Source organism: Equus asinus, chromosome 13 (assembly GCF_041296235.1).
Source record: "Equus asinus isolate D_3611 breed Donkey chromosome 13, EquAss-T2T_v2, whole genome shotgun sequence".
Classification (NCBI taxonomy): Eukaryota; Metazoa; Chordata; class Mammalia; order Perissodactyla; family Equidae; genus Equus; species Equus asinus.
In genome coordinates this window covers 50935001-50948901 of record NC_091802.1, presented here as the reverse complement: position 1 = coordinate 50948901, position 13901 = coordinate 50935001, and the positions used below count along the sequence as shown (strand labels likewise).

The window sequence follows — 13901 nt, the reverse complement described above, 5'->3', positions numbered from 1 at the left end:
TAGCCACAAGCAATAGAATCCCAGAAACACAAGGTTTAACTGCTACTGCTCTCTAGGAGAGTAGGAGATAAGTTTAGATGCCTACTCCATGTCTGACCTCCCGCATACAGCACTAGCACCAGTTCATCAAAAGGCTGGTTTTAAGAGTGAGGAGAAGCATCACACGCCATCTAATGGTAAAGTAAAAGCAGGAGGAGAGAAAAGAGGTAAGTGTAAAGCTACATGGTACACGAGGCTACATGAAGCTTATCAAGTGGCGAAAAGACGAGAGTATTTCAGATTTTAAGGATTCTATCTAAATCAGTCTAGAGATAATTGATATAGACAGTTCTGCCAAAATAGACAAACCAAAACAGAAAGGAGAAGGGGAGCCTCAGCATCTTTAAAAGGCTAAACATATTTGAAAATACTCTAATTGCAAGCCAACTTTACACCAGGGCATGTCATCATTGCACAAGCGTAAAACTCTCCACAGAAGACGTGTCTCACAAGAAAGGGTGCCAGGATTGCGCACGGTATTCATGTGATCAGAGGAACTTCTTTAGTTATTGTTCTCCTTGGACTTTAAATTGAAGGATCACCTACCTCCCGGAAGAGTGCGCCATAAAAGGTGACCGTAAAAGGACAGTCCACTGTCCTCATGGAAATATCCAAATCCATCAATAGCCTTTTCTGCTCCTGGCTATTTACTGTGGCCCGGATCCGCTGAATGGGAATGCATGAAAAAATGTATGGTTACTGCTCTGAGGATAAGTCCGTGAGTAAGGCAGGGACCTTAAAGAGTCCCATCCTGAAAAGAGTACAAAAATTCACCGCACAACTTCAAGCAACAACCTTTCGAATACCCGCCCTAAGTGATTAGCTATTTGTAACAAATGAAAAATAAGGAAGACTGCTATTCGTTCATTTCCTGAATAATCCCAGGTAAGAAGCAAACAGATAATATATTTTGGAGAGTGTGCAAATGTTTGGGAATGTATTTCCAAGTTGCAAAAACAGTCTGGTTTACTGTATTATGTTTGTTCACTGCAAAGAGTGTTAATTATTTTGTGGCTGATTTGAGGGTCCTGCAAAAATAGCCAAAAGTCCCTCTCTGAGAACAAATAAGAATATTTGGACTAAATAGCAACTGAGAGAGAATTGACACAGCTACAGAAATGGAAGGAATCAAACAGAAATGAAGAAATCATCCACTCCTAATCCAGTGTTTCTGAGAGAACAGAAATCTGTCACACCAGCAAAGATGGCTTTACAGAAACATGACTATGCCAGTAAATGACAGGAAAGACATAACATCACTAGGCTTTCACGTTTTTTTGCCTACTTAGCAGAGCTGGCGAAAGAACAAACGGAAAAATCTACCAGGTAAGGGAAAGATATCGCCATTCTCCAAAAACAAAGGAATCCAAGTCATTTGACCACCCACATTCCTAGCAATGGCCCAAATCTGTTCATTCATCAGAGATGGTCATTCTCCAAGGTCTTTCCAGCATCTTCTCAAGAAATATGCAATGATTCTAAATTCCTTTGTATAGCTAAAAACTATGCAGATTCGCTCAAGATGTATTTTACCCTCCTTTCTTCCACAAAGGGAGACAATTTTTTCCCCTAATTCTGGTTTCCTGATTTTCAGGGACAGTTCCCTAAAAGCAACAGAATATAGAATAAAAGAGACTTTTGAGATGTAACGACCAAATGCAATATGTGAACTTTGTTGGGATTCTGATTTGAACAACCAACAGGAAAAAAAAATACTTTGAGATGATCACGGTCATTTTAATTTGGACCTGGTATTAGATGACACTAAGGAAGTATTGTTAATTCTTTTAAGTGTAATGATGACATGGTGGTTGCATAAAAAATTAAAAGGAGGGCGTTGGATTTATTAGTTCAAAAAGAAAACAGTACATGCAACTCATACCAAGGAAGCATTTTCCCCACACATTTGGAGGGAAATACTGTTCCCTACAAATAATTTTTCTGTTTCACCCCATTGAAGATTGTTTGCTTCTATGAAAAGAGCTGATGTGCAATTAAGATGGACAAACATATACACCACAGAAAGAAAACGTTGGGGGAATGTCAACTCTACCTTCACCGCCATGATCTGCCCGCTGGGCACGTGTCGCATCTTCTCCACTACCCCGTACGCACCTCGTCCCAGTTCCACTATAGGCTCCAGGTCATCCGCCTTCACCTCAAAGTTCTGCAAGAGAGAACAATGCAATAGGACAGAGAAAAATTAACTGGACATAGACTGTGATGTCCTTTCTCTGGTTTCTCCCAATGTTCTAAGGATTATTTCTATTTCTGGTCCAGAAGCTTCTGGTCTAGAAACTTTTCCAACCAGCCACTGAAAGCAAGAAGCGCCGGGAGATATTTAGACTCCTGTGGCATGCCTCCTTCTTGTCATAGGGAATACAGAGATCCAACTCCAACCCAGCTGCCAAATTGCTCCGTGTAAGCTGTCTCCATTATGGTTCTTTAGCCATGTCCCCATAATTACACGTGCAATCCATTTGCTGACTGATGGCAACCGGATCTATGCTCGGACCTTGAGGAATGTACCCCAAAGGGAGTCATCTACTCTTCTCAAATACCTCCTATCAGGACCACAGTAGCCTGATTTCAATGCAACATTTAGAACTGCAAGAGCTCCACAGACCACCTCCGTTTAAATTCAAAGTTTTTTGATTCACCCCCTGAGAGCATGTTACAAAAGATAAATTTTCAATGGCCAATCAGAAAGCATATATATAAAATGGCAAAACACCAACTGGCAGACATGATTTTTCTCACCTGACTTCCAATAGAAATGCAAGCTTTGGAGTCTAAATCTCGAGGTGGCCTAAGAAAGACAAGGAGGAAAAGAAAAAACAGGAGATATTTAGTCAAATATGTCCTTCCCAAATCACGGGCGACTGGAGAGATTTTTTCCTTAGAAATAAGGTGAAAGTTCATGAGTAAAATAAAGCAACATAAAAGTGTTAATAGTGTGGGATTTTGAATGAAATACATTTGGGTTTAAATTACTCAATCTCTTTGAGCTTCCATTTTTTCTTTAACATGAGGATAATAGTGTACCTACTTCATGGAGAAAGAGCGAGTATTAAATGAGATATTCCAAGTTAATGCTTAAAAGAATGCCCGGTATACAGTAAATATCCAATAAGTATGAACCATACATACATTGTTATATAGATAATTACACTATTATTCTAGTGAGCCCCAAACTTTTTCTTTTATCCACGAGCACCAATGTGTCCAATTATCCCACCAGTTTTTCCACAATTGTTTAAAAAAAAAGAGACCATAATTGGGGTATGGTTCTGTTACCTCATAAAATTCATAGAACACGGGAATTCCAAATCTGTCTAGTCCCTGCCTTTACAGATGGAAAAAGCTCCAGAGAGCTGAAGTGACTTGCCCAAGGTCACAACTAACCCAGGTCTCCTGATTTTCAGGTCAGAATACTTTCTATTCTACCAGGCTGTCTAATCTAGTGGTGATATTTCTCCTATACTTAGTGTACAAACTGGCCAGGGGTCCTCTCAGCAGGCAGAAGTTTGCTGATTTTCTGTCTCCACAAGAGAGAACACAGAGCCCCCTCATGTGTATTTATTTCTACTACTTCACTGCTCCCTGGTGGATATCAATCCACTTAAGAGAAAGATGTTTGGCTTTGGCTGTGCACCTAAGTAGGAGCCCAGAAAGGCATTTTCTTGAAATAAATGCACAAAAAGTATCATGACAAAAGTAGTAAATGTCAAGAAACATACTGTTAATATGATCAAACAAAGAAAGCAACTAGAGGCTAAAGACAAAAGAATCCGAGAGCTGCCAGAACAAAGGGTGACCAAAGAGACCCTCAGGTGTCCCTGAAGGGACATTACATGCCAGAATTATCTCTAGAAAAATACAAGGGAAGATGAAAGGAAGAGAGAAAAGAATCCTTTGGCAATGATGACTTTTTCCAACTCTAATGCATTGTAATTCTTCCCCTTCTGCTGAAACTAAATAAATAAATAAAAGAATAAGGAAAAAGTAGGACCATAAACACTTGTATAAACACGAATCTAAGGTTCTAATGGCAAGCCTTCTCTCACCTCCAAATCCCTTTGATATGCATGGAATACTTAAAATTTTTCTGTATTAATTTAAAACCAGGGACTGGGAGGGAAAGAGATGAACACACACGCGTGCACACACATACACACACGCACACAGGAGTGATGTTTTTATATATCTTGTGTTCCTGAGCAGGGACTTTTTCTTCAGAAATGCTTTCCAGAGGAATCAAATTTCTAAAAATCTGATTTCTCATTCTTAAAATTTCTAAAGTTGTTTTTCTTTAGTTGTCACAATTTGTACTAATTGCACTGGAACTTTGAAATAAAGGCAAATATTACTTGAAACATGTGACTAAGATAAACAATAAAAAGTCCTTTGCAATTGTTCAGCACCCTTCCTTTTAAAAAATATAAAGTAACAGAAAAGTCACTAATAAAAAAATCATTTGGGGCCACCTCTGTTTTCTCACCATCCAACGAGAGTATTGGGTAAGACCTCTCACCCAGACCTCTTATTTACAGACCTCTTCCAGGTCTGATATTCTAGGTATTTTATATCAGGGCTCCACAAATGATAGCTTGTCACCCGGCTAAGACAGATTTTTACAAATTTAAAGGTTTGTAAAAAAACACACAACAAAGAATATCCAATAGAGCCCAGTGTGGCCTGGGGAACCTAAAATATTTACTATCTAGCCTTTGGCAAAAAAAGTTTACTGACTCCAGCTTTCTACTAACCTTGCCATTACACCTCTACCTAATAGGAGGGTTTCACACCATTTTCCAGATTGAGAAAAACGAAACCCAAAACAAGTCAGTGATTTGCTGAAGCCATACAGTCCTCAATAGAGTTGAGAATAAAACTCTTACCACCTAAATCTCAGTCTTGACCTAAGGAGAAAAGGAATATGCTGAAAGTTGGGCTAGGTACTTTACCAGCATCTCATTTAATTCTTTAAACATGCACACATACATACATACGCACACCCCTACGAGCATCGTCATTCCCATGATCCAGATGAGAAACTGGCTTAGAGTTTAACTAACTTGCTCCCAAGTGGGGAAGCCATGATTCCAACCCAAGACTGACTGAATCGAAGGAAGCTACTCCCAACACCCAGGCCTCCCCTAATGAAAATGATCAATCGTCCCAAGCCTTAGGCCTTTGGGCTCATCAGGTCTGCCAAGAGCATCAAATCAAGAGGCCAAGACTGACAGCTTGTATTAGATTAGTTGACACTGTGTCCTGTCCAGGGCTGGGCATGTTAGTTTGCCTGGAGCCTTGAGCTATGCAGGAGGTTTAAACTGTGGGTGGATGTTCTCTGTCATATTCAATATTTTAGTCCTCCGGGAAAAGAACCAAGCTTATTACAAAATTCCTTCCCTGGAAGGCCAAAGGTATTCCAAAGGTCACCTAGTATTAGTTTTTTATATGAACAAACAGTTTTGGTTTATTGTAATAATTATTTATTTATAATGTTACCTGAGTAATCAGTTCACTGGTTATTGTTACAATTATTATTCATGTAGTCAACAAAATTTATTAAGCATCTACTTGGGCCAGAGACTGTACTAGACTCTTTACATAAAATATCTTCTTTAATTTTCACAACTCTTAGAAGTATTATTATCTCTATTTGAATGTGAAGAATTAACATTGAAACAGACTAAATAATTTAACATCATTCATAGAGATGGTGAGATTAGAACCCAGAGCCACGCCAAAGTCTTCTCAACTGTAGAAGTAAGATTGTGCCTGTTATCTCAGAGCCATGGGCTGTTCGGCCACAGTCTCTACCAGTCCAATGCGTGCATGGCTAAGAATACATACTTGAAACTCAGAGAGCCCTAAGCTTGTATGCCAGCTCTCCCACTTCACAACAATAAATATTAAGTGGAGTGATAATAACAACAACAATACTTGGAGTGACCTTCATTGAGAAATTACAACAGAATCGGCAGTAGTCTAGCCACTTAATATGGATTATGACACCTAATCCTCATAGCAACCACATCATTGTTTATTTCTATTGTTCAAAAAGGGAAACCAAGGCTTACTGGGGATGGGCAACTTGCCTAAGGTATTCCACTAGTGACATTTGGATCCCAAATACAAGCGTAGGCATTCTAGTGCCATGAGCCTGAACTCTTATCCATGTAGCAATCTCACCTGTTTCGAGCAAGACACCTGACCCATGTACAGGTCTCTTTTCTCACTTATAAAGTGAGAGCAATAGTAACTGCCTCCTGAGTTTCTCGTGAGGATTAAATGAAATAATGTCAACAAGCACAGAATTGATTTAGAATTAGTTACTGCCGCTTAAGTGAGGGGACAACAGCTCAGAAATCTGAGGCAAAAACACATTGACATCAGTTACTCAAAGTAAGAGCTCACGCAAAAGGACCACACACACGGAACTAAGGAGAATGGAGCTCTGTCCCAGGCTATTTATTTTTGTGTATTACAGCAGAAGGAGGCAGGGTATAAATGGTAAGAGTCATCGAGCCAAGCTCAAAAAATTGCCAAGAAAAACAGAAAATGTGGAAGCTACTTCTTCAGGAGTACAAATTTTAGCCTCAGTATTAAAATAATAATAATAATAAGCCTCTCCATGAGCTAAAGTGGTATAGTCTACAATAATGAAGTGATGCTCTTTCCCTAACATGGTGAAAAAGAAAAGTACAGTCAGAGTCTATTCTACCACATAAGGGAAAGACAACATAGAAACCAAGTTTATCCTTGCACAGGTTTTTATTCATTTGTCTGTACCAAGAAAGGATTTACAGTGGCTTTCAAAAATTCATAAAATACAGAAAATTAATATAAATTAGAAAGGTGAAGAAGAAAAATTTAAAGGAAAGGAGTGTAAGACAGCTGGAAGGTTGATATAAGAAAGTATCTCAAAGGAAATAATAAAGATAAGAGTAGAAATCAATAAAATTGAAAATAGGAAAATAACGAAAACAAAATTGGCTCTTAAAAAAAATCAATAAAATTGATAAACCTCTAGTAAAATTGACACAGATAACAAAAGAGAAGACATAAATTACCAATACTAGGGAAAAAAACCAGAGGATATGACAACATATTCTGCAGCCATTAAAAGGATAATCAGGAAATACTATGAACAACTTTAATAAACTCAATAACTTAGAAGAAACAGATTAATTCCTTGAAAACCACAAGCTACCAGAACTTAGCCATGGTGAAACAGATCATCTTAATAGTCCTATAACTAGTAAAGAAATTGAATTTGTAACTAAAAATCTCCAGAGAAAGAAATATCCAGGCTCACTTTGTTTCACTGGAGAATTTTAGCAAACATTGAAAATTGAATTAACATCAATTTTATACAATGTCTTCCAGAAAAAAAAAAGGAACTCTTACCAACTCATTTATGAGGCCTGTATTACCTCAACACCAAAACCAGTAAATAATGATACACAGCAAAAAAACCCATACAACACTAGAAACCAACATCTCTTATGAACTTAAAGAAAAAAATCCTCAACAAAATTTTAGCAGATTGAATCCAACAATGTATAGAAAAATAATATAATACAACCAAGTGGGATTTATTTTGGGTAGGCAAGGATAGTTCAATATTTAAAAATCAATCGATATAATCCATATCAATAGTACAAAGAAGAAAAATCTATGATCATACAAACTGATGTACAAAAAAGCATTCAAGAAGATTCAACCCATATTCATGATAAAAACTCTCAGTATACTGTGACTAGAGAGGAACTTTTTCAACTTCATAAAGAGCATCTACAAAAACATAACATGTTTAATGATGAAAGATGGAATGCTTTCCTTCTAAGAACAAAGCAAGGTTGCCTGCTCTCACACCAATCTTATTTAACATAGTACAGGACATGCTTGACGCTGAAATAAAGAAAATGGATAAAAGAAAGAAAAATACAGTTTGGAAAGAAAGAAATCAAACTGTCTCTATTTGTGGAAGGCATGACTGTGTACATAGAAATCTCTAAGGAATCTACAAAAAAGCTCCTAGAACTATTAAGTGAGTTTAGTAAGGTCACAGGATATAAGATCAATACAGAAAAATCGATTGTACTTCTATATACTGAAAATGAACAAGTGGAAACTAAAATAAAAAACGGAATACCATGGGGCCTGCCCAGTGGCATAATGGTTAAGTTCTTGCACTCTGCTTCAGTGGCCCAGGGTTCGCGGTCCAGATCCCAGGTGCAGACCCAGCACGACCCATCAATGGAGGAAGGATAGCCTTTTTAACTAAGGATGCTGAAGCAACTGGAAATCTATTGGCAAAAAAATAAAGCTCTACCTAAACTTGACACCTTGTACAAAAATTAAACTCAAAATGCATCATGGAGTTAAAGCTAAAATGTAAAACTATAAAACTTCTAGAAAAGAACATGGGAGAAAATCTTCAGGACCTGTGACGAGGCAAAGGGTTCCAAAACCTGTTACCAAAAGCATGATCCATAAGAAGAAAAACTGCTAGATTGGACTTCATCAAAATGAAAGGACAAAAAGACCAATTGCAGACTGGGAGAAGATGTTTTTAAATCAGATATCTGACAAACTCCTTGTGTCTAGAATATATAAAGAACTCTCAAAACTCAACATTAAAAGAACAATCTAATCTAATTAAAATATAGGCAAACAGATGTATAGACGGACATTTCACCAGAGAAGATATACGGATGAAAAATAAACACCTAAAAATGTTCAATGTCATTATCCATTAGAGAGATGAGGATTAAACTACAATGATACAACACTACACATCTATCAGAATGGCTAAAACGAAAAATAGTGATAATGTTGGCAGGGATGCAGAGAAACTGAAATCATTCATACATTGCTGGTAAGAATATAAAATGAGAATCGTACAATCACTCTGGAAAATACTTCTGCAGTTCTTTCAAAACTAAAACTGAACTTACCAAATGACCCAAGCAATTGCACTATTAGACATATATCCCAGGGAAATTAAGACTTATTTTCATGCAGGAACTGGTACAAGAATGTTCATAGCAGCTTTATTCACAATAGCCCCAAAGTGGAAACTACTCATATCTCCTTCAAAGTTTAAAGAGTTAAACTGTGGTATATCCATACCTTGGAATGGTATTCAACAATCACAAGGAATGAACTATTGATATGTGCAACAACTTGAATGAACCTCAAGGAAATTATAGTGAAGGGAAAAAGGCAATCTCAAAAAGGAGATGCATGATTCCATTTACAGAGAAATCATGAAATAACAAAATGGAGATGGAGAACATATTAGTGGTTGCCAGGGCTTAGGGATAACAGGGACAGGGGTTAGAGGTGGCTGTGGCTATAAGGGAGTAACGCGAAAGAGTCTTGTAGTGTTGATACAGTTGAGTATCTTGACTATGGTAGTGGTTATGCAAGGCTACACAAGTGATAAAATTGCATGGACACACACACACACACAAATGAGTGTTTGTATTGCTGGTGAAATCTGAAGAAGCTCTATGGTTCGCACCAATGCCAACTTCTTGGTTTTGATAATGTACTAGAGTTGTGTAAGATGTTAACATCAAGGAGGAGGACATGAGCTTGGGGATGGATACATGGGACTTCCTTGTATGCTTCTTTGCGACCTCCTGAGAATCTGCAATTACTTTAAAATAAAAAAAAATTTAAAGTCTATCCCATAAAGTCTTATACAGGTGGTACAGGGAAGCCACATATTTGACTCTAAGCGCTCAAGAAACCAATAAAAAAGGAAAAGTTACTAATTACACAGTTCATGGGTCCACAGGAAAAAAACAACCAGAGGCACCAAAAAAACCCAATCTTGAAAATAGACATGGAAAGAACTTCCTCCTGTAGATCCTCACGAAAGGAACAGTCTAACTTCAGTTTGGCCCTTGAGCTGCAGTCCGGAACCGTGAAGAATCACCTTCCTCTCAGTTTTGTTCTTAGAGGTTCTTCAGTGGAAAGTTTGTTTATATTGATGCACAGAATGCAATGACTAACAGTCTTAGCAGTCTTACATGTCATGATCATTTTTACTAGCTCATTCCAACACCAGGGGGCGCACTTTCTGATAGGCTGGATCAGGGTTACAGTCAAAAACCTTTACAAAGGAAGGCACTTTTGTAGAGATGAGCAAAAGCCTTAAAAACTCAACCTTCCACTGGGATGGTCTCTCTTTGTACTTGCCCTGCCTCTTTAGTACCTCTGCTGTGATTTCTTTTCCTTGGAATTTCCATTCCTCCCATGCATATGCTTCCATAGGCGATCATACCACCAGCTGGATACCCTCCCCACCTCACAGAGAGACAAAGAAACAATACGGAGGCTCAGAGAGAGGGTGTCCTGCTTCACTGGGAGTTGAGCTCACTCAGGGATTTGGACCAAAGCCTCAGCTAATAAAAAATATGTTCCTTTACTTCATTTCGCCTTCTGTTTATATGGGACAGGATTGAGGTGTCAGGATGCTGAGTCCTCACCAAATACCATCTTTCTGTCTCAACCCAAGTTTTATAGTAGCGGCTTTCACAGGGAGTTGCTTGTTCGCTCAAATCTATATGGAAAAGGCAAAACTTCCATGTCCAGTGAGCTTCCTGGACATACGTAGGACCCCATCTGCCAAACGCATTTGTGACACTCAATTTTCAGCCAACCAGTAATATGAGACACTCAGTTCAAAGCTACCCATTCAATGACTGACCGAGTATGATTATTTCAAGTCTCAGAACAATGAGCACATGGCTTCCTCCTTTAAAGGGCTCCTCTTTCTAACACCTATTTCCATAGTCAAGGTATTGCTCACCAGTCCAAAAATGAACCCCCGTTCCCTGGACATCTGTAAAGTATAAGTGTTTGGATTAAGATGAGCATCTTGCCAACTTACGTGGAACTGGTCTGAGGTTGTTCAAATGCTTCTTTTGGAATTTTAAGGCCGGGGTTTCGCTTCTTGCCTATAGGGAAAGACGTAAGGATAAAGTTAAAGTCTAAATCACAGTACGAGCTCAGAAGCAGAAGAAAAGGGCTGATCTGGGAACGTAGCTCTCATCTCCCCATTCAGAGCTCCACTTCCTACCAGGAAGTCTGTGAGTGACAAGCAATCAAGTACCAGGCTGAGCAGAGCTTCCCAAATGCAGACTGTGGTCATGGATGAGGTTTCTCACCACTCCAGGGTGAAAATGTCAGAAGAAGAATGCCAACTCTCTTTACCGAGGGAGACCTGCCCTTTTCTCCCTACTGAGAGTTCATCATTCCAACTTCTTTGTTCTTTCTTGTACATAATGATGGTAATGGTACATGGTGTTGGTTAAGTTTTCTGGTTTTGTTTTTGTGTTTTTTTGAGGAAGATGGGCCCTGAACTAACATCTGGGCCCATCTTCCTCTACTTTATATGTGTGAGGCTTACCACAGCATGGCCTGACAAGCGGTGTGTAGGTCTGTGCCCAGGATCCAAACTGGCAAACCCCTGGCTGCTAAAGCAGAGCATGAGAATATAACCACTATGCCACTGGGCCAGCCTTTTTTCTTTTTACTGTCAGTCAAACGCAGTCACCCTTATCTGAGTATCCCACAATTTTCTAAATTGATCTGTGAATGACTGATAGAGTTAGCCATGGAGGTAGAATAAAAAATACTTGCCCACTATTCTGCCCTGCCCATTCTCAACCACCTTAAATAAGACAAAACACCTAAGAGATGGATAGAGTAATATTTATTTACATTTGCCCTGTTCCAAAAAGGATTAAGATAACACATGGGCTCATGCAAGGAAATTTTCCCTTCTTTGGGGGCCAGATGGGAATATAACTGATGTGTTCATTCCCGGGCTGAAACCACAAGAGAGCTTGGCTCAAATACTTTTGTTGATGGGTCAAAAAGAAATGCCAGCTCAGAAAGCAGATCAGAGGAAAGAGTCTTGTTAAGGGCCTGGGATTTTTCCTCATCAAAGGAGATGCTGTGTCTCTCGGTGTTTTTGGCAGGGGAAACCAAAGCAGAGCTGGACGGAATGCCCACGGTTCTACTGTCTTTCTTGCCTCTTCTCTACACTGCTGATGAGCACTACAGAGCTGACACAATCCCAGACAAGGCCCTGGAGGGAAATCCCAAAGCTGCAAAGAAACTTATCAAACAAAGTAACCTCTTTGCAGGAAAATGACATCCAAGGACTTCAGTGATTGCTCAGCATCACAGAGCCAGCTCACATCACATCACAGACCCAGGCAGAAGCAGAACGCACGTCCCCGGACACCCAGGGCAGAGGTCCTTTCCTGTTCCACAGTGGAAGAAGTTTAGAGATGATCAGACAGCATGGGGTAGAGGGAGTACGGGGTTTTGAGTTTTTCAAAAAACAGCTTACATCTGGTTTCTCCGTTCGCCAAGTGATCTCCAGAATCACTTTTCCTCTGATTCTCGATATCCTCAATTGTAAAATGGGGAAGTAACATGAATACTGACCTTATTGAACTGATATGGGAATCAAATGAGATAATATAGGAAAGCGCACTGAGATACCTTAAGTAGGTGTTAATTATAATCATTTAGAAAAAGAATCCGTAGGCTCTCATTCAAAAATAAGTCACTTAAGAAATCACAATCAGAATTCGCCATATTATCATAGCCCAATATAACGCATAATTGAGTCCTTTTTTTTTTCATGCTTTCAAAATCCAAAATCTAGATCAATTCTGCCAAGCTGTATAAAGCCAGGAAAAAATATGCTTGGCAGCAATCAACCCAGAGAAAGCCTTTTACAATGATCTTCTTTATAACAGGTTTTCTCAATTCTCCCTTCATTTGGGCTTATCTATATATTTTATAAGTTTCAAAACTCACCATTCACTTTCCTACTCCTGGAGTCCAGGAAGCTATTTAGCACATGTTACTAAGTTGGTCAGTTATTAGTACATAGAGCTGTGCTATGTACCAGGAACAATGCGAAGTGTGTGATCTGTTTGTGAGAATCCAACTAGATAGAGAGCCTAATTCCAACAATTCCCATCCATAGGCCTCCGTCAAAAAGATAGGGAATGCTGTTTTCAATGAGATACTCTAGTAAGGAGTGAATGACAAATTCAACTTGTCCAGATAACACGTATTGCAAAACAGGCGACAGGTAATTCAGGTAATCCCCACAGATATGACTCTATAATTCTCTCAGATAAAACAAAACAAAAGGAAAGTAAAATATAGTTTGACTGTGAAAAAGGCTCCCCAATTGCCCTTTAAGCAAACCAAAAGCTAAAATTACTCTTAAATTCCTACATCTCTCTCTTCTACAAGCTTTCTTTCTAACTCAGCTCTTACAAGATAGATGTCAAGAGAAACAATTATTTACAGAGAAAAGCTCCTTTGAAAAACTTTAACATACCAATAAGTATTATACCATAGCAATTAATTATTAGCAATTCATTAATAGCAATCAATTATTACACTATAATTCAACACATCATCAAAATGTCTATACAAAGAAATAGTAAACTAAGAGAGAGATAAAAAAGAAATCTTTTGGCACAGAGATTAAAGGAATAAATGACCAAAATAACAATAAAGTCTTCGAGGCGTGAAAAAGAAGGCCCCTGGTTCTCTTCTGACAGCAACAAGAAAAATCGTTCCAGGAGACACAAAACCTAGTTGAATTACACAGTAAGAAAATACACTGCCTTTATTTTTAAAAGCAGATCAAAGAAGACACAAATCACAAACACACACACCAACATTCCATAATTCACTTACGTGCCCATCACTGAAAGAGCAGCCCAGTAAGAAGTCAGCAGAATTGATTCTGATGAGGTTTTCAAGGCTGCAAGGAAGGCTGGCAGAGGAAAAGCCCA

General features: G+C 38.7%; 1 protein-coding gene across 4 annotated transcripts in view; it reads right to left on the bottom strand.

The window, feature by feature from the left end:
* Positions 1 to 13901, bottom strand: part of MAP2K6 (mitogen-activated protein kinase kinase 6) — a 117206-nt gene that overhangs the window by 31810 nt on the left and 71495 nt on the right. For all 4 annotated transcript variants that reach the window (XR_011493919.1, XM_014839663.3, XM_070483507.1 and 1 more), the window contains exons 2-5: positions 10958 to 11024; positions 2800 to 2848; positions 2093 to 2206; positions 586 to 705 (exon numbers count right to left, since the gene is read on the bottom strand). Coding sequence is in view for 3 of the 4 variants with exons in the window: in XM_014839663.3 (XP_014695149.1) it covers positions 586 to 705; positions 2093 to 2206; positions 2800 to 2848; positions 10958 to 11024 (350 nt within the window). In the remaining variant the exon portion in view is untranslated. The remainder of the gene's footprint in view (positions 1 to 585; positions 706 to 2092; positions 2207 to 2799; positions 2849 to 10957; positions 11025 to 13901) is intronic.